Source organism: Galeopterus variegatus, unplaced genomic scaffold (assembly GCF_000696425.1).
Source record: "Galeopterus variegatus unplaced genomic scaffold, G_variegatus-3.0.2 Scaffold768, whole genome shotgun sequence".
Classification (NCBI taxonomy): Eukaryota; Metazoa; Chordata; class Mammalia; order Dermoptera; family Cynocephalidae; genus Galeopterus; species Galeopterus variegatus.
Window position 1 is genome coordinate 497326 of NW_007726879.1, and position 27691 is coordinate 525016.

General features: G+C 31.9%; 1 protein-coding gene across 3 annotated transcripts in view; it reads right to left on the minus strand.

Annotated features, from left to right (window-relative positions):
• The window catches only part of BRINP3 (bone morphogenetic protein/retinoic acid inducible neural-specific 3), a 396539-nt gene that overhangs the window by 358953 nt on the left and 9895 nt on the right, over positions 1–27691 (minus strand). For 2 of the 3 annotated variants that reach the window (XM_008572252.1, XM_008572253.1), the window contains exon 2: positions 14778–15063. In XM_008572252.1, the coding sequence (XP_008570474.1) occupies positions 14778–15013 (236 nt within the window). In that variant the 5' untranslated portion in view covers positions 15014–15063. Of the gene's footprint in view, positions 1–14777; positions 15064–23605; positions 23619–27691 lie in introns of those variants that run through there. The other variant, XM_008572254.1, reaches the window with a different exon arrangement.

Sequence of the window (27691 nt, forward strand, 5' to 3'; positions counted from 1 at the left end):
TCTCAACATCTTATTTTGGTGATATTTTGGGAAACTAATCATTTAAATAACTTTAATGTTTATTTTTGAAAATGTTTAATGGCTTCTTGGTATACAATTGAACGTTTTAAAATATGTGGAAATGCAACTAATCCCTTTAATTTTACATTAGTAGACATGCAAACAATGAGATATATTGAGGAGAAGTGAATATTTCAACAAATAGTGCCCCGTAGGATTTTGTTATTATTTTTCTTTATACATTAAATAGTAGAATGACAAAAGCAATGTTAAAACAAATATCAGTAAGGCACATTTATTTGCAGGTAATTAGGCAATATTATAGCTTACACCCCTCAAGATTTTCAAGTAAAATCAAAACCATAAAAAGAGATTCCAAATTCATACTCCCTAAGACTTCCCATTTCAAAAATTATTGTGTCATCTCTCTTTGATCATTGCCATATAGCAAATCTAGTATTTAAATGTTTTGACAAAAATTATAAAAACAAATAACTATATTATAACTATAACTAACTATAATAACTATAACTATAGTTTTACTATGAAACAATATAGAAGCAAACCCTAAATATTAATTTTCAGGTTTATATTCATTTGTTTAGACATGAGATGATCTTATCAACAGTTCTCTCTCTCTCTTTCTCTTTTTCTCTTGCTCTCTTTCATTATTCCTCTCTCTCTCTGTATGTAAACTATGCTAAAATCAAGGTCTGGGGCTGGCTGGTTAGCTTAGTTTTTTGGAGCACGGTGTTGTAACACCATGGTCAAGGGTTTGGATCCCCTTACCAGCCAGTTGCCAAAGGGGCAGTGAGGGGGACAAGCAGTATTTATTCTGTATTAACAATATTTTTGCAATTGCATTATCAAAAAAGATGAACTTCATGGCTTTGGAGAAACTTACATTTTAGCAATGGAAATCCATCGTTGTGTTAAACTGGTAGCCTATGCTTAGTTTGAGACCTTTTTATATGAAATTCACAGGCACCTTAACATTTAAGCCACAGGGCAAATTTTCACAAAGGTTCCACATTTACAAAATGCTGGTATATATACTAAATTCAATCCATGAGTGGTCTGTGAACAGCTATTTTTTCTGAGATATCTGCTGCATCAGGCAAAAAATGCAAAGATGAATACAAAGTTTCCCCTGCCATTGAGGAGCAGGACTGACCAAGAAAGAGAAAATATTTCCTCTCAAGATACCATTCCAGAGATGCACCCCCAGCTATCAGTGCAGGTTAAGTGACAGCAAGAGTACAGGACAGGCTAATGTCAGCCCTGTTGTGGGCGCTACTTGTTCTGCTTTAACGAATCCAACAATCTCAGATTCCAGAGAGAAATTCCACTGGTATTTTCAGGTTTCCCTGTATTCATTTTTGTGCCCCAGGTTGCCTATGGCACAGTAGGGATTGAACCGATCTTTTCTGATTGAAATACACTTCTATTCTGTCTAATGCTGTCATTTCCAGAGTTGTATGTATGTGTAGGACATGACATGAAAGAAGAGGGGGGCGCAGGTGATGTTTCTTCCCTTTTGACTCTGAAACAGTGCAGGCAAACAGACTTACAGGTGAAAGGAAATTGCTCTGCCTCCACCTTCCACTCTTCCTAGGAGAGAAAAAGTGTTGCTTGTAAATAGGCACATGCTCACATGAAAAGTATAATACGGGAAAAACGAAGAGAATTTCAACTGAAATTGGATATATTGATGTAAAGTGTTTCTTATATAAACCTGATACCCTAATTTGGTCAAGTCTCCAATTTTAATTTATTTTGAAGTTTTGAGTAACACAAGCCTGGCATAAGACTTTTTAATATTTAAACAAATAATACATGTGGTTAAAAAAAATAAAAAAATAAAACAACAACAACAACAACAGATCAAGAGTTAACTCCAAGGCAGGAGAAATGCCAGTTCATTATTATTTTTTATAATAAGATCTGTGAGTGTGTGTTTTGAATGAATTAGTGGTAGCAAGATGTTGAGCTGTGTAGTGATCCAATTTAGGAGCATTATTGAAGCCAAAAGTAGAAGACAGATAACCTAAAGCCTGAACAGTCAAGCTTAAAATGTGAACAGAGCCAAGAAAGAGACTAAAGAATGAGCCTAATTCTGATGGTGAAGGTGCCAGAAATAGAGGTAGAAAATCTGAGTCTTTAAGAAATATAATATTAATCCCCTATCATATCAACAATAAGTCCTGTTTCCTCTAATAAGGCACCCAAAAATAAAGGCAAAAACAAGTCTCAATATATGAGCCCCTGGGTCATAGGCGAGTTTTTTAATTCTCATTTTGTATTTTTCTTTTTTTGGCTTAGGTGAAAGGGAAGAAATATTCACAATGCTCTAGTTTTCACGGAACAATACTTTGAGTAACTGCTTTAATCAGTAATATGCCCACATACTATAACATTCAAGAATCTTACTAGATTGCATTTCTTTTGGTGGATATCAAAAATCAGATTTTTAGTAAGCTAAAATATAATATAAAATTCATCCAGTGAATGTTTAAAGTTTGAATACAGGAAACAACTATTTGGAATTTTTGTAAAATAAAAATAAGTATGCTCAAATGATTTACTAAAATTAATATTAGTGGCAATACCAACAATGAAAATTTCTTTATTATCCAATAGATTTAATGTTTTATTCCTACATATATCCTGCATTATTTAAATATCATTCTCCTCTTAAACGCAACTAAGACTATTTATAAAAGTTACATATAAATTTTAGAAATTACATAGAAAAATCTGAGCTCTCTATATTCATAGTGTTCACCCAATAAAATTCTGCAAATCACATAATCATATTCAAAACAATTCAAATATTTACCCTAAAGAAAAATAAAGTGCAGTCAGTTCTACAGCATATTTACAAACTTTTTATTTGTATATGCAGTGACATTATCCTACATATCAACAATATAAAATAGACTCCATTGGAAAGATGACCAGAGAAAACTTTGCTTTAATGGAATCTCATAGTGAGAAATAAACTTTCAGACTTTCCTGTCCTCCTCATTTACTAGATGAGGGCTCAAAGGCACAAAGGAACCGCACAATGTTACACATTTGCACAAAGAGCAAACGGTAGACACAAACATGACACCTCAGTGTAACTCACCATTTCTCTATCCTACTATGAGTTGCCTTTATCTCTCCATTCTAAATGAGCTCCACTGAGTTAATATAATGTCAAAAACAAAGTACAGTTAAGCAACATGGGTTTAAACTGCCTGGGGTCACTTATAGGAAGATTTTTTCCAATAAATGCAGTCAGAACTCTGTATCTGTGGGTTCCACATCAACAGACTTAACCAACAGCTGATGAGAAATACAGTTTTCTTGGAATGTGGAACCCAGTGATACAGAGGGAGGGCTGCTCTTAGGGGTTCCACAGGGCCAAACACCTCCCACCTGCAGATACCTAGGGAAGACTATAGTTGTGTACTTAGCTACTTAGCTACTTAATTATTACCTAAGTGAGGAGCCCCCTATACCACAGGACAGTACTGCTTCCCCAAGTTATACCTGAGTTTTCAACTGAACAGTGTCTGAGATCCTAAACACCTCCCCCCTCCCCTGCATTATTGTTCAAGGGTCAACTGTAACTTAACTCTGAGTTAAAGGTCAACTGGAAAAAAAAAAAAAAAAAGATTGAACAATTTTCAAGGAATATAAGGATTACAAGGTCACAACCTAAATAAAGATTTAGGAAGCTCTGATGAGAAAATATGCCTGATGAAAAAATATTTTAAACATTTTAGAATATAATTTCAATGCTTAAAATGGATATATATATATATATATATATATATAAGGTCTTAGATTATATTTTTACATGCTTAAAATGTTAAAAAAGGAAGCTAAGAACAAATAGTGAAATTCACTTAATTTCCCCTTAGATGGAATCACTAGATTAAAAGATCAACAAAGTCAGCCAGTGTTCTGTAAAATACCTCAGTGTTGATGAAATATTTAACATGATCAAAAATAATATCCTAACGGAGAAGCTAGAGAAAAGCCTAGAAATTAATTCAGATCCACAGTGCTTTATCTGAAGCCCATGAGGTCAAATGTGTTTCACAACTCCTAACTTTTCCGATTTTAGAGTGAAGTAAGGTACACATATGGTAAGATTGTAATATCTTTAGTAGAGTCTGAGGCAGCAATCCATAATCAAATACATCAGTGTCCTTGCAATAAAACATGAATATTTAACATATGCCCAGATCAGGGTAGTTTTTAAAGCCAAATGTGCTAACAGAAAATTATTTATTTTCAGAGCTTTGGGATTTAGCAGTTTCTGATAAAGGACTTTGAACATGTATAGAAAGCTGAAATTTGTCTTATTGTTGGAGGGTTTCTCATGATGTGACTGAGAGATTTATTTTTACCATTATTCAGCTAAAAATTTTATCAGTGATGCAAATGAATGCATAGGAGACATTATTTTCAAGTGTGCATATTTGAAATAAACCAGTATGTTGGATTACAATGTTAATAATTCTAAAGTAAGGAAAACTCTGGACAGACTTGAAAAATGGGCCAAACATGGTTTTATATTACTTTAAATGAGATATGGACACATACAAAGCTCGCAGCAGTAGGAGAAGCAAACTGTATCATAGAAAGGGCATGCGATAGGGCCAAAATTTTATTTCCATAAGAGAAGATTCACATGAGGCCTGAGTGCTTTCATTTGATTTAACAGTGAAGAGATAGAACTGGGACAGTGGTTAGAAGGTACAAGCTCACAGATTCAGGAAAGCACTTCTAACAATCATATGTTTTTATACACGGATTCAGTTATCTTGGGATGTGGTGAATACCCAGTCACTTGAAATATTTAAAGAATAGCTAGATGATGACTTGATAGTAATATTATAGATGAGAATTAGATAGCATGAGTTAAACATTTTCAACCCTTAGAATCTTTGATTTTATTATAAAAAAAAAATCCTAGTTTCTAAAAAGATAATTGCAAAGAAACTTATTATCCCTTTGTTTTTAATAATAAAAAATTACTTTTCATATAATGGCTAATCTTTGAAAAATTACATTTTGTGAGAAAGTACGTTATAAATTTTAATTGAGTATGTTTATTTAAATCTACTTTTCTATTATGTTTTGGAATAATAGCTGTGTGTGTCTTTAAGATAAGACAGTCAGCACACAAGGCCACAGCAAAACAGAGCCTTTGCTAATTTTTTAAGGCTTTGCTAATTTCAGGCTGACAGAAAAGGTAGTTTAATTAGTTAGCTGCTAATACCTATTTAGGTGAGCGGCCAGGGAAATGTCTGCTAGTCAAAGAACACACAAATGCATGGCTAGGCCATTCTTTTAGCCTCTTTTTAACTGTTTCAAAAGAAAGAGAATAGGGAGATTGCACATATGTGGAAAAGAAAGGGAGATTACTAAAAAAAAGTGGTGGCAGACTTACAAAAAGTAATCATATCCATGCATGTATGTATATATGTATATATAGTGATATTTTGAAATACACTTTACATTTAGTCTTTGTCATTTTTCCCTGTCCCTTTCTTGGCATACAACTCCCTAAATTCTTAGAATCTCCAAAGTGGTGTCTTCTTGTTTTCTAATAAGTTGGCTGATGGCTGGAGGCCTCTAGGTTGGGAGCTGGTTGCCAGGGGAACAAACTTTTTGATTAAAGGGTTGGGACTTTCAGCCCACCCCATCCCAACCTCCATGTAGGGGGTAGAGGCACTGAAGGTTAAGTTGATCACTAATGGCCAATAATTTAATCAATCATGCCTATGCAATGAAGCTTCCATTAAAACTCAAGAGCAGAGGGTTCTGGGAGCTTCCTGGTAGCTGAACACATGGAGATTCCTGGAGGATGGAGCAGCCAGGGAGGGCCTAAAGCTACACGCTTCTTCCCCAATACCTTGCCCTATGCATCTCTTCATCTGTATCCTTTTTAATATCCTTTATAATAAACAGGCAAACGTAAGTAAGGGTTTCCCTGAGCTACTCAGTAAATCAATCTAACCCAAGCAGGGGGATGTGGGGAACCCCGATTTATTGCTAGTCATTCATAACTTCCAGGAGCCTGGACTTGTATCTGGCATCTAAAGGGGGGTGAGGGACAGTCTTGGGGACTGATTCCTCAATCTGTGGAACTTGGTGCTACATCCAGGGAGATAATGTCAGAATAGATTTGGATCAGAAGACACCCAGATGGTGCCTGCTGCAGAACTGGTCGCTTGCTTGCTGGTGGGGAGAAATCTCTACACACTTTGATCACAGAAGTCTTCCTTCTGTGTTCATTGTTGTGGTAGGAGAGAAGAGAAAATACAGTTTGTGGGTTTTTTTTTTTTTTTCTGCTCACATATACTTTGTGACTTTGAGGTATTGGTACATTAACAATAAACTTGTACATAAATAAACTACTTTCAAATATTATGGAAACCTTCCATACCTTAACAAACACATACTCAGAGAACTTCTAATAGTTCTTTAATAGGAACTGAAGGGTATAAAAGCTTTCCCTTTCCCTATAATCAGAATTATTAGCTTTTATACTTTAAAATGGTTTATTTATATTTTTCTGTTTGTTGATATAATAAATGGTATTCCTTTTAAAATATTACCTTTGTTTACCAGGATATTTGGAGAAATAGATAAAGGGAAAATTTATTGTATGCATATTCTTTATGTAATTATTTCCAACAAACATTTGTTGACCATCTATATATTATCATATATCACTTCAGTATGAGGCAAGTTTGATGAATAAATATTACTAGTAAAATGATGTAAAAATGGAAGTCAAAACCACAAAAAGGTATCACCTCACCAAATTAGAATGGCTATCATAAAAAAGACAGAAGTAATAAATTCTGTCATGCATGTGGAGAAAGGAGAGCACTTACGCACTTCTCCACACTGCTGGTGGGATTGTAGATTAATACAGCCATGATGAAAAAGAGTATGGTGGTTCCTCAAAATGTAAAACTAGAATTACCATATGATACGGCAATCCCATAATTGGATGTACATCCAAAGGAAATATGATCAGTATGTGAAGAGACATCTGCACTCCCACGTTTATTACAGCACTATTCACAATAGTCATAAGAGGAAATCAACTAAGTATCCATCAGTGGATGAAGGAACTTAAAAGAATGTGCTACCTATATGTGGTGGAATACTATTTAGCCATGAAAAGAAGGAAATCCTGTGATTTGCAGCAACATGGATGAACCTGGAGGACATTGTGTTAGGTGAAATAAGCCAGGCACAGACAGACAAATACCACGTGATCTCGCTTACATGTGGAATCTGCAGAAGCTGATCTCACAGAAGTAGAGTAATAGTTACCGCACACTGAGGGCAGAAAGGAGATGGGGTAGGTAGGAGTGATTGTCCAACTGGTACAGAGTTATGGTTAGACAGAAGGAATAAGTTCTGGTATATTTTGCAGTAAGGTGACTGTATTTAACAATATGGTATTGTATATTTCAAAATGTCTAAAGGATTTTGAATATTCTCATCAAAAAGAGATGATAAGGGTATGACATGATGGATGTGGTAAAGACCCTAATTTGATTATTACACAATGTATATACAAGGGGGTCTTCGAAAAGTTATTGGAAAGATTCACATTATCTTTTAATTCCATTTTACCACAAACTTATTGAAGAAACCTCATACATGCATCAAATCATCACTCTGAACTCTATAGCTATGTACAATTATATGTCAATTTTTTAAAAAAAATTAAAAAATAGTGTGAGATTCTTCTCTAGGTTAAATGAATTTTACCAGATAATTCTTGCATCCTACAGCAGATTATAGAATTATAAATTCTATTGAAAAAAAATATTGGAAATTAAAAAATTTACAAAATATTGCAAAAATTGTAAAACTTGCTACTTCTATTAAAGAATGATTTAATTATAGATATTAGATAAAATTTATTACATACCATAAGTAGACTAAACTTCAGCTTTAACATTGGAAAGTACAATTTTAAGGTGAGGGTTAATTTACTTTTATTCATAGATACTTATTTAAATAAAAAAGATAATATTCAAATGTAATCTTTTAAATAATTTTTAAATGTGAAATTTTTCTAAATATTGTAATAAATAGCATTGTTACTTTAATTATTTTTTACATAAAAACAGAGAAGATGTAATAAAAGTCATTTGAGGACCTTTACTTACAACAAGAAACATCACAATGCAATGACTTTTTACTCACTGGAGTTCATTCAAATAAACACACACACACTCACAAAAGAAAAAAGCCAAGGAAGGAAACTCCCAAGAAGTGCTATTACTCAGTATTTTCCCCAAGTTTTAAACTTTGAACTTTAGTAATAGTGCCCATTAAAAAAATACATATTAGCAATTCAAAGGCCCCAGAATAGAGATAACAAAAGAAAATAACACTGATAATTTTGGCAATTTTACTTGGAAGGAGACCATGGAGGTAATGACCGTGAAGAATTACAGTCGTTGTTAAGATGGAACTAAATAGAGAAAAATAAAGTACTTGTTTAAATGTCAAAAAAATCATAGTTGTTATTTCCTCTTCTTTAAATAATTGTGTGAACTCCCAATCTTGTTAATTTTCTCATTTTAATAGCAACAAACATGAATATGCTATTAAACTAAAAAGAATTACTTATAAATTCCATTGATTATTACGAAAGCATATATTTTAATTTATAATCATGAGATTATACACAATCCTTATTAAGAACCAGATCTTCTGAGAGCAGATTATAATTTCTAAACTCTTGAATTAATACATCTGTATTATTCCTGATTAAAATTATTCCAATGTCGACTGAAGGATGTTTAAAATATGGATTCATATGTAAATTCCAATTGCAAATTAGAACTAAATAACAAAATTTCAAATTTATTGTATTGTTTAATCTCAAAATTACAGATATAACTAGAGTCGTTGAATAAATGTATTCAAATAATTTGGGTTATTTATGTGTAAAATCACTACCTAGAATATTCTCTTTAACTTATCACTGCACTGTAAACTATGTTAACAAACTAATGGAATGATTTATAGTAAATCAACCAGCTAGAATAAATAGCTTCCTTCTCACTATGGCTTCTTCAATATAACATACAAGCAATAGAAGAGAGTTGGAGTGGTTGGGAAGAAAATAGGTAAGTACAAAATTTATGTTCAAATGTACAGTAACACAGAGGAGATAAGAGAGTCTTAGACACTATTTTTAAAGAAGTATTTGTAAGTGACTTTTGCAATAGAGAGAAGTGCAGATACAAGAATTAACGACAGTTAATTTTTGTTTTCATGCTTATCTATTTGTTCTGATGTTTCCATTTTGTTTTAAAATTAGAAACATTGAACTTTATAGTTTCAAGGATCTAGTACACCCTTAACTTTACAAATGAGGATACTGATGTCTGAGAAATTAATTTATAAACCTGAGTTAACATAGTTGGTTAGGGGCAAAGACAGAAAAAAAAAATACATGCCTCCGTGCTTACAGTCAAAAAGGGATATTTTCAGTGGGATGGACATTGGTTTTTAAATCAAGCAGATCCAAATGTAAAGCCAATGCCTTTGATAGGCGAGCAACTGAATTGCTCTAGGAATATAAAAATGGATAGAAAGATAGAAATTTTAAAAAACTATACCAGCAAAATAAAACAGAAAGATGGAAAAGTCTTGTGTTCATGACACTCATAGTTCAGAAGAGTCAGCAGCTGATTTTAGTGCAATATCCAAAGTGACAGATATTGAGGGACACCAGGGGAGAACTAAAAACTAAAATAAAGATTTTATTTGTGAATCTTTAAAATGGAATTATTAGGGTTGTTTGGAGGATGGAATAACATAACATGTGAAAGTACCAATCACATAATGAAAACATAGTATTTAATTCCGTCTCTTTCCCTCTCCTAGTCTACATTAGGAAAGGGAAATTATATATTCTAAAATATTTCTGATGTATTTTATAGTTTCTCTTTCTGATGTAAAGTTGTTTTATTATAATTACTTTAAAAATCAGTGCCAAGGCCCAAAGGAGAGACTATGCTTTATTTTTAAACTTTCTTTTTAACTTTTTTAAAAAATAATCCTGCTAAATCCTCAAGATTTTATTGTTAATTATTTGGAGGTGGCTTTCCACATAACTTAGGGCTTACCTCAATATTTTTAATGACAGTTATTATTTTGTCTGATAATAAGAATTACATACACTGATTGGAGAAAATGTGAGGTAAAAATCAATAAAACTTTCCACCAGAGAGAACACAAATATTCAGATGTGCTACTGGTAATCTTTTTAGTGTGTGTGGATATTCTTTAAATAAGCAACATCATACCAAAATAATTGGAGCCCTATTTTCTGTTTTTAAGTTTTTGTGAATTGTGTTTGTTTTACTTAAACTTGAAAGAATATGGAAGAATTTCCTATAAGGTTAAATATTTTTTGTAAATAAAACCATATTTAATACCATTAAAACTCAGAATTTTCATTTTATGAGCAATTTCTTTAATTTTTTTTTTTCAGAATATGTAGTTTTAAGGATGTGCGGTATGATTTTTGAGAATTCTATAACATAGTACATATTGGATTTAATCAGTGTGTTAATATGATTCTTGTGGGTTAGAAGAAAATCAAATTCTATAAATATTCCATGTATTTTTAATTAGAAGCAGAATGCACGATTACTGTACAAAATTCCTTACACTAGTAAAATTGTACAAAATTCCATACTCAAATTATCTGTCTCTGATCACCCCTACATTGCTACTATCGTGGTCAAATTCCATAAGAATAAGAATGGTAGATTCAAGTTTCACATGACAATTACGTTTTGTGAATTTCTTTTAGAACATCTGGTATAATATACTATTCACTAGACAGCTTTGTATGATGTTTATGAGAATTGATCATCTTTTTAATTTTTATCTTAGATGTAATTTTGTATTAGGTGACCGCTATAAGTAGCACAATTCAGAGAAATTTAGAATCTGATTACAATAATTATTATTAGAACTTGATGTATTTACATTTATTACATTAACAATATTTTTTTCTTTCATCACCTTGTTTCAAACTTTCTATTATTTTCATTCATTAAGTTTTTTACATGTTTGTTTTCATATGCAGCCCGTGTTTTAAAATCCTTAAGTATACAAACATCATTAAGGTGTTTTCCTCTGTTTTCTTCTAGAAACTTAGTATTTTTTTCTTTCCTATTTACTTATTCCATATGAGAAAGATTTATGTATATGGTATGAGGAAGGGATCCAATTTCTGCTTTTCTCAAATTGATACCCATATTGAAGAGCCATTTTTTCAAAAGTGCACCCTTCTCACACACTATTTCAATATAATCCTGTCATACATGAAGCGACCATATATTTGTGTATCTTTTTCCTGGCCATCTTTTCCTTTCCAAATCACTTTTTAAATACAATATTTTTCAAAGAACATGATTACAAAGACCAATAAGGCACCACCTTTACAACAATTGCCTGCTAATCTCACTCAAATTTGGAGCATTTTTTGAAAAACTGCTCTGAGGAAAAACACTACGTTGAAGTAATATGATATATCTGTATATTATTTTGAAAAATTATTTTAGAATTACCATAATTTTCCACGATTCACTTATACATGTGGTTAACAAAAGAATGGCAGAAGTTAAGGAAAAGAAAAAAGATTTTTGTTTTTGGTCACCATACCTGAAGATTTACGTATGTGATTTTTTTTTTAATAGGAATAAAAATCATCAGCCTGTGACCTTAGAAATAGATGCATCTAAGTTTGAGTCACTAAAAACGAGTTGCTTGTCTAGACTTCCATGACCTGGAGAAAATTTTACATATCCTGATAAGCTTTCTACCAGAGGCTGTTTCTAGAATATAACTGCAGACACAAGGCTCCAACTTATGAAGAGGCCAACCAAGTGTGCTTCTGTCCTAAGCTTCAAAGTGGATGTAATTTTTCCAAGCACAATCCATTTTCTAAAAGTGAGAACACTTACTTAAAATGGGCTGTTCTCAGGTTCTGTTATCAATCTGTAAGTAAGGGAAAGAAAGCTGAAAACTCAACTTTCAATATTTGACCAAATAACAAGTTGTGTTAACATTCTTATTCTAAATCCTCTAAGTCAGTGATCCAGACGTAAATTGCAAATTAATCATCTCTTAAGTCATAATGTAGTTTCAGCAACAACACTGAAAATACTTTATATACACATTAATTTTAACATACAAATATCAGCCTTATTAGCTGATGAAAAGTCACCTTTTTAAGAAAGATGACAATTTTTTTTTTAATCTTATCCTTGCCTGGGATTCTAGTCATCTTTGATTTTTGTGATCTTGTTGTTGTTCTATATTTAGGGAGAAAAGGAAAATATGTTTCTGAAAAAGGAAATGAAAGGAAGAAATATAACTGAAAGAGACTTGACCTAATTATTTTAACAGGCTTATTATGTTTTACATTAATAAATAATGCCTTCAAAAACTATGTCAATGCAATATGCCATATAAAAAAGTTTATGATAGTAATAAGTAGTAGCAGAATTTGGCTGATTACTTCAAGAAATTATGTGTTTTTTAAATGATAAATCAAGTACTTAAATATGAAAAATATTAATTTTCCATCTATGTGTCTTAAATATTCACAAGTTGTGTATTTTAGGGCAAACATTTATGGAAGATAAAGTCTTTAATAATTATTTTTTGAAGACAAATATTAAAGGCCAAACAAGAACAAAAAACAAAAGCTATTCTATTCCCTGGATTCGAGATTCCCAAACCTCTCAAAATTGAAGCTCAACTTCCCGAGCACAAATTTAGATCCATTATACTGGGTAGGTAGGTAGATAGCACTCTCTGACATTTAAAAAAAATATATTTATTGGACAAATGAAATACCTCACTTTACCAAGACTAATGGAACCCTAATGAATTGATTGCATTGTTTATTTTTATAGCAACCATCAATGATCATAGAATCATTAGCAATGTTTAGAAAGGTTATATAAGAAGTTAAAGTCTGGCTCTGGGGTAGGAGAGAACACCTTAATCCGTTGTTTATCCATGGACTCAATATCCATACCTGTTTATTCAAGCCACAAAGGTGAAGACTTAGTAAGGATGAGGAGCATGGAGCTAATGAAGGTCTTTAGAAGTACAGTCCCGTAAAGACTGAATAGGATCTAGGAGCCTTGCAAAACATCTCAAAGCATTTTTTTTTCTTTCATTACCTTTCACTGCTGTGATCCAAATAATGCCCCTGACATTGAGCCCAAAGCCTCTACAAACACACCAAACCATATTTGCAATTCACAGCTGACTGAACGATAAGCCAAACCACAACAATCACCCATAGGAAAACACCCCAGACCTCCAGAGAGAGATGCTGATAGATCATGGACACATACTCTAGCATCAGTTTGTTTGACTGATTGTTAAAAATCCTCTTGCAGAATGCTGGAATATAAGACATTCTTACAATCTTAAATTCAAGTAGCTTCATACAATCTGTGAGCAAAAGCTGGCTAATCCAACAGACACATATAAAAATGAATGAACTAGAAATCATGATGCATTGACTGTTTCTCCTGCATTTCAGAAAGAAAACCTTTAGTCTTTGTCATTTTACTGAAAAATAGAATAAGTATTTTTCTTTTAGACTTGTGACAGTGCTTTAGCTGCCTGGACTAAGGGATTTCTTGTTTTTAAAAAGGCACAGCAATAATTGTGTGATGCTTCATGGAACTTGTTCAGTACATTCAGTCTCTTCTGTAAATATACATTGCTGATAGAATTAAAAATTTATCATAAAGCTATATAAAAGACTACATACAGACCTGAAGCATAGTGCCCTCTGGTGCACATACAACATAAAATAAAATATTTATATAATAGTATCTACATAGATACAGACACACAAAAGTACAAAATAAAATTTGCTTACACATAAATGCTAAACCACTAACCGGGAATTGTAAACTTCCATCACTAAGAAACAAACCAAAGTGATAATTTTACATAAAACATTCCTTATGGCATAGATCAATACAATCTAATCCATTCAGGCAACCACTTGTACACTTCTCTATTTAATAGATTCACTGGACTTTGCGGGGGAGCTGGCAGCCTTTGTTGGATTTAATGTATGATTCCTTTTGTGTAACTTCCTTAGATTTCAAATACAGAAGAGTAATAAAAATTAAAAGCCATATATCGTAATTCTCTCCTTTTCTTTGGTCTTTGTTATTGTATTCTATGTATCTGCTAATTCTTTATATTTCACTGCTGCTTCCTCCAGCTTCTGAATGTACAATTACCTTTCAGGTAAAAAAGGATGAGGTGACTCAAATTCTCAGTGACTAGTAGAAGAAACCAGTTCCATTTAGGCTGAAAAAGGTAACATAGCACGGTATAAGGTAGAAAGGAAAAGTAATTCAAGAAAATTCATTTTGAAATTTTGGCTATTTAAAATGAGAAACTCAGCCTCAAAGTACATTGGCATTCACATTAGAGCAGAGCAGCATTCTCGGATTTGGGAGTGATATACAAGTGGTCACCATTATCTTTTTTCTTGTAGTATGTTACACCTACAAGAAATATTTTTAAATATCAAGAAAATATTACTATGATGCATGATAAATAATAACCCTTCTGTTAATAACCCTTTCCCATTTGAAACTTTCCCTTAGAGAAACTTATGTATACACAACCTTCAAGGATGATATCTCTGTAATTGCTTTCCCTTGGCATCATACCTGTATATCTTGTATCTCGTGCTAAATCCCTGCCGGCTTCTGTCCACAAAATCTGTGTATTCCTGTGAGCGATGGAAGGGTCCCTTATCAGAGAGGAGCCAGTCGAAGGGGCTTGTGGCATGCTGATCCGAGACAGCAGCAACCGCTAAAACCCAGCAATGAAGACTCAGTGCTATCCACTCCCATAGAGCCATCAGAGAGGACAATTCAGCACCAGTTCTGCTCCGCCATATCATGCTTCCACTGGGGACTTAGAGCCTTCATTCTCTTAGCTTTCCCTCAACACCTAGACAAAAAACACAGGCAGTGAGTTAGCCCCTAGAAGATTCTTTTCTATCAGTTAAGGTGCTGAATATCATTGTTTTAAATTAGATGAGAGCAAAAGTGAATATGAATCAAACCACAATGATATATTTTTTTCAGAGCTGTATTTTTTTTATACTTTGTATCCTTTTATTAAATTAAAGGAAAGTAAGTCACTGAATCATAACAGTCCTTATCATAAAATGTCTTCAAGTGGATCATTAAAGCCACAATCAGAAGTTTCAACTAATATTCTTTTTCCTTTTTTCTGCTTAAATGTTTTATAAAATTGGACATCTTCAAAATAAATATTTAATATGTTTCAATGTTTCATAAGTTTTGTTATAAATTTTAAGACTAGGTATATTTAATTTTTTATTTTATAGTGATTTTAGAGAAATGGTTTAAAAATAAAGATATTCATGTAGTTATTTCCATAATATAGATAAATTTAGGATAAAACTGTGGGTCTAATAATACATAAATATATGTGTGTGTATATGTGAGTGTGTATCTATCTGTAGCCAGAGGGACAGATAGATCTATGGGTGGACTGTGTGTGTGACAGTGGATGTGTGTGTGTTGGGATGGAGAACTGGGAGGGAGACTGCACAGATAAATTTTCCATTATTCTCTTAGGGACAGACTGTTTTCCTGATTTTCTAAACAGAACCATAATAAAATTATTTCTAAGGCCTTTAAACGATTTAAATGTGCTTCTGTGTCTTATTCATGAAATAGTCATAGCTGCAAAATTCATAAAAACACATAAAGTAAGACAATACAGATTATTCATAAACTATGAAACGACATACATTATATTATAACCATCCAAAAATAAAGAGGTGTAATCCCAATATAGTACAGTATAAATGAGTTTACACAAAGCTGCCGATGCAATGCCTATATGCTATGCAAAAGATTCTAGAAATATTTGAATTCGATTTTACATTTCATTCTCATCAGTCTTTTAAATAGTATTATTCATAGCATGTAGAACTACAGAGTATATAGGTTCTGGCTAATGAGAAAGTTTTAGTTGTGAGAGTTTTTAGTCAGAAAAGTCTCTTTAGAATACAATCAAAATTCACAGTAAGAAGTAAAATAATTTAATTACAATAGCTCCCATATTTCTCTGGTGTTTGGATAAGGACACTAATAGTTTTGATTTGCTTTTCTAGCAATAATCCTAATTCATAATTTAAACCTACACTATTTCTATATGAGAAAATGAGCAATAATTTTGCAATCATAATGTATCTCAAAACAGTAATACAATATGAGTAGCCTAGATCATCAGATTCACCGTCTTACCCACTGCAAAATTAAAAGGGCAAAACCCACTTATACGAGTTGTCTCAATCACAGGCGTTTCTCCAATGTGATGATTAAACAATACCCTCTTTTGTGAACAATGTAGGAAGTTTTACAAGTGAAGACATTTTAAAAATGATTGATCATAAGAAAGGATAACATGATACAACAAAAAGATTTTTAAATAGGAATTGGGAGATTCTGGACTTCCTTCAATTATCTGTATAAATGTAGCATTATCAAATAATTCAACTCATAATTCCCAATTCTGCTGAAAATAAATATTTTTATATCTGGTTTTTCTTATATGGGAACTATAACATTCATCTTAAAATAAATAGTTTATTTACTTTCATAAACTAAGAATTATTCTTATGTGCAATGGTATACTGTAATACCCTTATGACTAATAAATATTGCTCATCTTTGTTAAGTACACACATTTTTATTCTCCTGACCAAGTGCATTCAAACTAGCAATAATTAAACACTGTTACAAAAATGTTATATGTTCTTAATTCCAATAAGATTTTTTTATTTCCAAAATAAATCAGAATAAATTATTCAAACACACTACTTGTTTTAAGTCTATATTACATATCTAGTCTTAAAACATTTTTTTAATTGATTGAACTTGTATTCACACCATCTAGATAAAGCTCTCATGACCAAACATAGTTGTGAATAAGAATGTTATTAAAAATATTAAATGAGAACTATTCCATACTTTCCAATTAATAACTTAGAAAATAGTCCTTTGAAAATAAAATTAGATTTTCTCCAAATCCATCAACAACAATATAGCAAGTTTATAACATGCAGAGACAGTGTAGATAGTGGTTAAGGGAGTGGACTCCAGAGCCAGATTGTGTTAAAATTCCAGCTCCTCCACCAGCTAGACGATTGACCTCCAGCAAGTTACGTAACTTCCATTGTGCCTCAGATTTCTCGTTATAAAGGATCACCTCATCAGTCTGTTACAAAGATTGAATGAGTTAATATTTGTAATGTACCTAGAATAGTGCCTAGCATGGAGTAAGAACATGTGGTGTTTCAAATCCTATGTCATACCAGTATAAAATTATCTAAATATATACCATAAAATTAAACCCAACTGTTTGTACTCAAACACATGATTTTGTAATCCACAAAAGGTTATAAAAGTAGGATACAATTTGCCTAGGTGGTATTTAAGATTCTGTTCTAAAATTCTGTAATGTTCCATGTGTATTTACCCAGAACCACATTTTTATTGTCTTCTTTGTCAAACGTGTTGGGGATGTTTCATGGTCTTTATAGTCCCTCATCTTTTGAAAAAAATAAATTTTCTTGTGTATATTTAAGGTATGCAACATGATGTTGTAAGAAAGAGTGTTCATAGTAAAACGTTTATGATAGTGAAACAAATTAACATCCATCATCTCACATAGTTACCTATCTTAGCATATGTGAAGATGGAAAGGTTTTCTTAAAATATGTGTAGGAAACTACCTAAAAATATTACTAATAAAAATATTGCTATTAGGTTTTAGTTATTTCTGTTTCCTCTACTTCTAATTTGGGTATATGTTCACATTTTTTTGCTCAGAAATAATTTTTTCTGAAAAAAAAAATTGTTAACATATAGGTGTATCAACCCTGTCCAAATTTAAATTAATTTGGGGGATCCATTGAAATCATTATGTTTATAAGGTCTTTTCAAAGAATTTATAATAACCAAATTAAGATACCCCATGGAAGTTCTAGTGAACTTTGAGTCTTTGAGAACTTTCCTTGAAGAGTTAAACAGGGAGAAAAGTTGTGTGAGAATGCATAAGGCAAGGCTGTTGGTTTCCAACTATCCTCAGGACAAGTGGTCATTAGACTCATTAGTCACTAAGAAAAGAGCTTCATTACCTCGTTTGTCACAAAAGCAGGTACATATACATTTGAATCACCCCAGTATGAGCACAAATTTTTAAATTATTGCTGAATGACTCAAATTAATTCCTTTATTTTAGTTGAGTTAATAACCATATCAATCCTTCCAATAAAGGTTGCCAATAACAAAGAGTGGTAAATAGAATTCATTTGTACTCAATACAGTATTACATTTGGAGGTTTCACCTGAAGTAAACAACTGAACTTAAATGTATAGCTAAGGAAAGGAAATCTCAAAGTCCATTAAAAGAAAGTAAAAATTATTAATTAATGAATTCATCAATTATTCTTCCTAGGGTGTGGGGAAAAGGCAAAGTGATCTTGAAAATACTATTCCTGAATAAGAACCTAAGTGGTCAACTAAAGAAATGATGACATCAATGCAGAATATTTCTTGGAACATGTAAGGGTGCGTTTTACATAAAGGAGAGAGTAAAAGAGATTGAAGAACAAAAAAAAAAATATATTAAAAACAAAAGAAAACAAAACACACAAGTTTATGTTTAATGCAAAAGAAAAGTGGTACTAATCAAATGTTTCTTTTCATAAAATAAAAAGATGTAAATATTGAAATATCTCACTGTTTAAAAATAGGTATTTAGCACATAGCCTACTGTTACAACAAATTCCTTCTCCAAAGAAAAATTCAGTGTGAAAATTGCCTCCTGATACTCAATGGCCTTGAAAATCCATGCAGAAACTTAACACAGCAAAAAAAAAATGTTAACATAAAAAGTAATATATGCTAATGCATATAACATATAATAAATGCAAAAAATAATACATATATAATATATATTCTAGTATATAATTATTCTTCCTCACTAGCTGTCTATAATCCTATTCCAAGGTGTCAGTGCCTTATTTTTATCTAAAATATTGATATATCATATGTATTTGAAATTCATAAAATATACAAATTTATAAAATAAAATATTTCCTTTAATATTAAAAGTGAAATTCTAATATAGCTGGAAGATATAAACAAAATATTAGGAATTACTGTCTTAGACTTAATATCCTTTAGATTGGTGGGTCAGATCATAGAAGCTTATCTTCTAGAACACAATCGTGTTATCCAATACATAGTTGAATATCAATGCCAATTATTACTGTTTATTAAACAATTAATATGGAGTGCTGTATAATTTCTTCTTTTATATCTGCATTTGGACTGATTTTTGCTGCTAACATGTCCAAAATATTTTTTGAGGGAATAAAATCCATTCAAGAACTTGAATATACAATTAAGTTTGATAAAATATTTGCATCAAATGTGTTTGTTTTCTTTTGGCTCTTTTTTTTTTCCTTTTTTCCCCTTTTTTGGCAACTGGTCAGTACAAGGATTGAATCCTGGACCTCGATCCTACCAGCACCATGCTAGTCTAACCAACTGAGCTAACCGGCCAGCCCTCAACGTATTTCTTTTTTTTTTTTTAATTTTGAAAAATATATTAAACTCAAGGAAAAGTTGAAAGACTAAAACAATAAAAGCATATATACTATAGCTAGAGCCACAATTTACATATTCACATATGCCACATATTCTCTCTCTCTTTATAAATGTTTAAGTATTGGATAAGGTCTAAGGTAAATTACTGGTTTGTCCGAGTTCATATATTCATTCTCCAAATTCCATGTTTTGAAGAAGCGCTCTATATAAGAGCTCCTTAACATTAAAGTACACTAATATGAAACGTGGAAATATAAAATAATGAATCTTCAAAATAAAGTCTCCAATACCCAAAATAAAGTTGTTTATTTAAAAAAACACATTCTTCCAAGTAATTTAATAGAATAGCATACATTTTATAATATATAAATAACAAATTATAGATATTAGAATCATTTTATTATAAAATAAAATAACATATTTTTATGTGATATTTCTAATTGTATAGCATATTATTATATTATCATATATAATGTATAATATTCATATATTTAAATAAATACTGTCTCCAACATAATTATTTATTAGAAACAACATTGTATAAGTAAATGAATGGTGGATGAGTTAAAATATACTTTTAACTATAAATTTTCAATAGTTTTTCCACATTTTTTATTTCCATTCTAATTTGGTAGAATAAATAACATAGAAAACCAGAAGAGAGTAAAGCTTATTGATCACCTACAACGTGAAAAATACTGTGAGAAGTTTTGAGGTGGAGGTGTACCACCGGTGTCAGTAAAAATTGTGCTTTCATCTCAGAAACTTAACTATCGAGTGAGGAAGGTCATATGGGAGGCAGGGCCACCACCTGCCTATGGTCATCCCTGTGAGAAACCTGCACTTGTGTCAGCAGAAACGCCACCCAAACTTTTTTCTCTTTCTGGTTTGCTTATCTCGCTCAATGATATGTCTATTCACTCAAATCTTGAAGCCTAAACATTACTTTCACTGACCTTATCACTCACTGCACACATCCAATCAATTCCCAAGTTCTATGCATTCGTCCCCCTAAGAATAAAATCCATCACTTTCTCTCCGCCCCAATTTACTTGACTGACTTGTTCTGTAGGCCCAGCACCACCACCATCGCCTCTAAACTGGGTTACTGTGCTGGTTTCACAACCGGTCTTCCTAATACCCAGGTGGCTCTCTCCAGTCTGGTCATTTTATCTTCATAAAAGGAAAAATTTGAACATACAACTCCTTTACTCCCACTTGTACAATTGCACAACTCCCCATCTGGATCACAACCAAACTCTTTAAGCTAATTTATTAAACTATCTTCTCTTGCTTAACTCTTCATCCACACCCTTCCTATGTGTGCCGCCACCATTGTCAACCAAACAGCAACCATGCTTCAGGCATAATTTTGTTCCTCAGCTTCGCCTCACTTTCTCTCTCTGCTCAGAATCTTTGTCTATGCAGTTTCCTTTGCCTGAAACACCGTTTCTACTTGGACCTCTTCATCTGCCTGACCTTGACCTATCCTTGAGAGCTGAGTAGATTGTCACTTCATCCATAAAGCTTTCTATGACCCCTCGAGGTTGGTTGATCACACTTTATGCTCCCATCACGTCTCTATTACAGCACATTTACCCGGCTTATTTATTTGTAGGTTTAGTCTATTTTCTTGTATATATTCCTTCTCTCAATTAGATTAATTTGAGGAGGAAAACAATTGTTCCTGTCTTAAGGCTAACTTTGTTACCAAAATGCCTAAAATAAAGTTGTTTAATAAGTATTGGTTGAATGAATGAATAAATATTGATCAAATAAGAACTAAATTAAGATATGATTCATTTAGTGCTTTTGGTAATATTACATATTAATATAATATAGATAGCAAGATTAAGAATTCTCCTGTGTGGAAAGAAAAAAGAAAGAGCTGCAGAGGAGTGTGTATTTGAGCTAATCCTCAGGATGACAATAGCTATGACAGTTGAAGAAAGAGAGGAAATGGAGTTTAGAGGTAACGGTTTCTATGTCCAAACTATAAACACAAATGACGTGTTCAAATAGTGTGAAAGCAAAACATTCTTAACATTAAAAAATCGTTAAGAACAAGGATATAATTGTGTCATCATTAATTATTAGCTTTAGGCACAATGATAAGTGATTATCATGATCAAGCATATGATTGTGGAAAACTAAGAACTTTTTCACTTATGACCTATTATTTGTAGTCTCTAAAGATGGAAAGTATGTATGAAAGTCAAACATAGATCCTCGTGAACACATACAATCAAACGTAAATCCACTTTTCACTCAAGAGCACAGTGTATGTTACCCTGTGTTGTTACTCTTGAATTTAACAACTAATAATATAGAAACAGAAATTGAATAGCTTGTTCCTCCCCATTTGAAAGGTTGTGTACTGGGGGTAACTTTGACTGAAATCCTTCTAACTTCATATGGGGAAAAAAAGACAGTGATGACATGTTATTTTTATGTTTGATGACAAAATAAACATTTATTAAGCCCTTTAAATATGCCAAGCATTTAACCATATTTCTTTATTTCACCTCCCAGCAGCACTACGTGGTATATATTATTATCCCCATTCGTTTGTTTAGAACACTGAGATTCAAGGTGACAAACATGCAGTGAGGCAAGAATTCAATGGCAGTAGTCTTGAAAACAGAGTACCATGCTTTCCCTCTTAAACCACACTACAACCTAATTAGGACTGACTGCAGACTGAACGTTATTTATTGGAATTTCTGTTGTCACTTTTTAATAAATTAAAAATAGAACATAAGAGAAAAAGAAATAAAAACTGAAGTAAAATTAAAATAGAATATCATCTCAGGCTAATTATCTGAGTGACTATACAGTATGGGTTTTCATGAAGCGTCTGCTTTGCGTAATTTAATGTTTTCAATGACGGTAATAGTTTAAATCAACTAAATGTGATTAATTTAATGTCTTTTAAAACGTACTATAAACTCAAAAATCAGAAAACTACTTTTTTCAGATATATGTGTTATTTATTGGGTTGAAAAGTATAATCATGGTCAAACATTTAATTTACCTATTATCTGCTCTTCATAGAAATTGCAAGATTTATCCAGTAGGTTTGGTTACTCAATCTTATAAATTGCTTTATTGTACTATAAAAAAAAAAAAAAAAAACTAACATACATGTAACAGAGCTAGTGTTTCACAATGGGAGACATAAAAATTTCAGTGAAATAAGATGATATAATATTTTGCTGAAATGTAATCACACATTTTAATTAAGGTCAGTTTTCTTATGTTCTCAAACATAGCTGATAATGACAAGAATATCAGGGTCTTTTCTAACAAGTATTATTTTAAGGGACAATAGTGTGAAAATCCAAAACCATACTTAAAATAAAATAAGTTTATAACACCATTTGCCAGGAAAGATTCCAGAATGTAATGAAAATACTTTTAAAGACATTGCTTTTTTAGAACAGCAGTCAATATTCAACTATTGAATTTGATGAATATATGCAAACCTACATGGATAATGTAATGCATCATCTGCACACATGCACGTACATATGGATTTTCATTTTTGAATGGTCATGATCTGTATTTAACCTATAGTCAGATTAATACAAGAATTAGGGCTTCATTATTCAATTATTTACATCATTACTTTAGTAATGACTTCTTACTTTACTGTTTTAGTTAAATACCATTATGAACTATAATTTTAGATTTCAAATGACCTAAAATTATTCTTTCTTAATCTACATATTGTTTATTTAACAATATTGAATTTTAAAGTAGCCTAATTAACTACAAGTTGGTATTTTATCATATAAATATAAAATAATTTATCAAGATATAAAATCTTGCATACTTACACAATGTGGGCCATTTTCTATATAAATAGGTAGGATTTTGCCATTCTCTTCTCAGTACCCTGCCAGGAGTATAGAAAGATGGTTGCTTTATCTTTATGTTTCTGCCAAATAAACATTTTTCCCATGCAAAAATGGGAAGAAAGTCATTCTGACTTGTGTCTATGGAAATTATCACGGGATATGTCTAGGAATTATAACAAAAATTAAGTTTTTCCTTTCTTAATGTATTCATAATCCTTTCAAAAAGGGAAACAAATTTTTAAAAAATAATCCAAAAACTAAAAAGTGGTGATAATTCCTAATGCAAAAAGGTGTCATTCAAGTTCAGCCATCACAGCAACCTAAATTTATCCAATTGGGAACTACAAAAATAAATGGAATGCACACTTTTCAAATTAGTGATCTCTTTTGAATTTTAAAGATAAATTTCCTGGTGGATTAATAATTACCTTAAACTATTTCGAACAGTTAGGTTGAAAATTATTGAAATAAGTGTAGACTGGTTGAGCTTCCATTCACGCATCTTCTAAAATTTTACAATACGCTGCTATTATCCTCTTCAACACCTTTGTTCATGTGACCAGATTATAAGGAACTTACTAGCAGATAGCACGTTTTAGTAATCCATATGATCCCTAATATTGAACACACTATCTTGCACATTGTACCTTTTTGAAACATGCACTGAATTGAACTTTCTTTAAAAAATTTCATAGGCTGTTCCTTTATATCTGCTTACACTAGCAAGGAATCACCATTATATTAATCTGTTAGTAGTGCATTGTTATGGTGCTTTTTCACTTTTGTCTCTCTCTCTCTTCTTTTTTTTTTTTTTAACTCAGAAGAATTCTTTTAAATCACATTGTGTACATTTAGGCTGGTCTTAGAAGTGCATTTTTCTGGTTACTTAACTCTACTAGACCTGTGTTCCAAAGGGTCCTTTTCCTTATTTATTTTGGCTGATCAGGCAATACAGTGCCTCTGAATTACAGCTTTAAGTGTTTTCCATCTTAATGAGAGTTAGTATTCCTCTGAGAAATATATACTGCAAAGGGAACTAATCTCCTGCTTCATCCTGTCAATACAATCATGTCCTACCAGTAAAGAGGAAGTTAAACATACTACCTAATGGTAGAACTGATTAGAAAGAAATGAAGAGAAGGTGAGTACCATTTCTGAACTCTGTCCAGCACATAGGGGAAATTATTCCTGAAAGCCCAAAGTACAGAACTCACCTAGGTTATCTGATAAATATAAAATATCACGGTGTTTCTTTCTACGTAGGTGATCATGTCGCAAATACTTTTTTGTAAGATTCAGATTGTACTTAATTTTAACTCATAAGAAAACTGATCAGACACTAAAGAATAAAATTCAAATGAAGGATATTTACACAGTATATTTGTATGGGAAAATATAATTATAAAATAAAATGTGAGGGATGCTTTGACAAAGATTCTCTTCTTGACCTAGTTCTAGTTAGCCTTCTCTGGACTCTCTTCTCAGGCAGGCCTGGATTTTGGCTTCTGTGTTCACCTCTGCATTGACCAATTTTAGCAAGAAGTCAGTATTAGGACAAACCTTACCCTCAGTGCATGGTCACTCTAGATTTCTGACCAAGCTCCTCATCACCACCCCCAGTTTATGGTTGACCACCCTGGCCTGTTGTTCAGCAAGAATCCTGTTGGGTAAGTTTATCGAGAACATCTCCATCTCCACCCAATCCCCTACCCCTGATGTTTCCTCTAAGTAATTTTCCATCCACTGACTCCCACCCTGTTCTTTGCGTATAAATTCCCACTTTTTTTACGTATTTGGAGTTAAGCCAAATATCTCTCTCCTACTATAAATCTCCATTATAATAGTCTTCCATGAATAAAATCTGTCTTACCATTCTATAACAAGGGTCATGAACAATTTTTCCTTAAACAGATTCAGAAAAATTATTATAATTGGTATCTTTTACTACCAAAACAGTGAAGCAGCAGACAGTTTAAAATGAACATAAAAGAAATCTATATACAGGAATAGAGTAAAAATAATGGTTGGGTTGCAGACATCAAGATTTAATATGGTTACTATGGCTAGCAATATAATTCTGCCTTTTCTGACACAGTCTGAAAATAGAAAGCATTCTCGTTTGTGAGGAAAATAAAACATTTACTATCATTAAAAAAATTTTGTCCACAAATATTAATTTAAAGGAAATCTGAAGAATACAGTTAATTTAAAAAAAAACTTTTGTTCAGCACACACTGTATGTAAACATATGCAAGTACAAAGATTATATTTGCCCTTGCCTTTATGGACAGTGTCCTCAGTTTTGGTTTTGCAATGATTTTTGTTTATTTTTTTTTCCTACAATGATTCTGAATAAAACCTAAAAGTATGACACTTGTTCAACAAAAACACTCATACTGCTCTAAATAAAGGCTTACTAATATAACCTAACAGCAAAACTCAGTAGTAGGATCAAGTTAAGAAATCTTGTAGTTTGGTAACCAAATGGACAATAAATCTCTTCATCTGTAATAAGACAAAAACCTGTCCTGGAGTTAACCAGGTCTATGAGGTGAAATGAGCTTTTAAATTAGAAGTTATTTTGTTGAAAACATAAATAAGAGTATGTCTTCTGAAGTCACACACAAAGGAAATATTACATTAAGGAGCTGCCAAAGAAGTTTCATTAATTTTTTTAAAAGTAACAAAGAGGAGCTGATTATTTAGGCCACGAATCAAACTTCTAAAATTTCAAAATAATAATCTTCAGGGTTTTTTTATCCATTAGTAAGAAAATTAAAATGTTTCAGGTTTTTTAACCCAGAAGTGTGTGGTTATAAATACTGTTAGTGGACCCCTAAACTTGTCCTCTTCCTGGTTACAGATGTCATTCAATTCACAGAATAATAATTCCGCTGCACAAGTTTAAGTATCATGAGGCAGGGATTTGTGTCTGTTTTATTCACTGATGTACCTATAGCACCAACAAGAGGATCTGGCATGTAGAAGGCTCTCAATAAATGGAATGTATTAATAAATAAATTGAATAAAAAATTAAATTTGTAAAGTAAATCCTTGCAATGTTAATCTGATATTTTATTAATTTGAATTAATAAAATAAAAAAAATAACTCATTCAAAATGTTTCCATTAAAAAGAAATTAACTTTTGGGGAGGGGGACCACATAATAAGATGCCAAGTAAATCATCAGTCTGAGAACTGTTAGGACTTTATTTTCAGAACTGTTCTGGTTCCACCATTTATCTTTAATAGCTATCCTTTAATACCTAGATAGAAAATACATTCTTTATTGACCATTCTCTGTGCTAAGGAATTATACAACCCTCTTCCCTCAAAAAGCACTATATTTAGAATGTCAAAACTGAACATGTGTAAAAATAAAGAGTGGCCAGGAATTAAATTTGCTTTAGTGGATTGATTAAAACAAACTCTAATCCAAATAGCAAAAAACTATAAGAATCTTTTGAGCAATGGTTATGTTTTTTCATTGTTATATTCCCAAGATTTACACCAGTGTGCACAATTCATCAGACATTCAATAAATACTTTTTAAAAAGAACTAAAAATAACAATAAAACAGAGGTGATCTACAGTAAGTAAACCAATGCAGCATCAAGTATTTAAATCATTATCTGTTATTCTCCAATGACTTCTGAACCATCATCTAATAAAGCATATCAGAATTCTGGGAGTTGCTAAATAAACAATGCTTCTTTAGCAATGAACCTTAGCACATCTTACCCGGTTGATACAGAATCTAGTTAGCCTTACAGTGCCTGGTGTTGGCAATACGTTCTGGCTTACATAACTAAGTTTTGTTGTTTTTTTTTTTTTTCCCTAAAAATAAGTATTTGTTTCCATCATTTTTCCCCAACATACAGTTTTGAGAACACTTGATATTTTCAAGGACCACTCTTGTCAATATATGAGTATTAATTTAAACTTTAAAGTATCCTAAATTGTGTATAAATTCAAAAGGTTATGAGACACTAAATTTCAACAGAAAAGCAAGGTAAATATATATGAAAAACAATCTATATTTTTATAGACAGTCTTTATATAAAA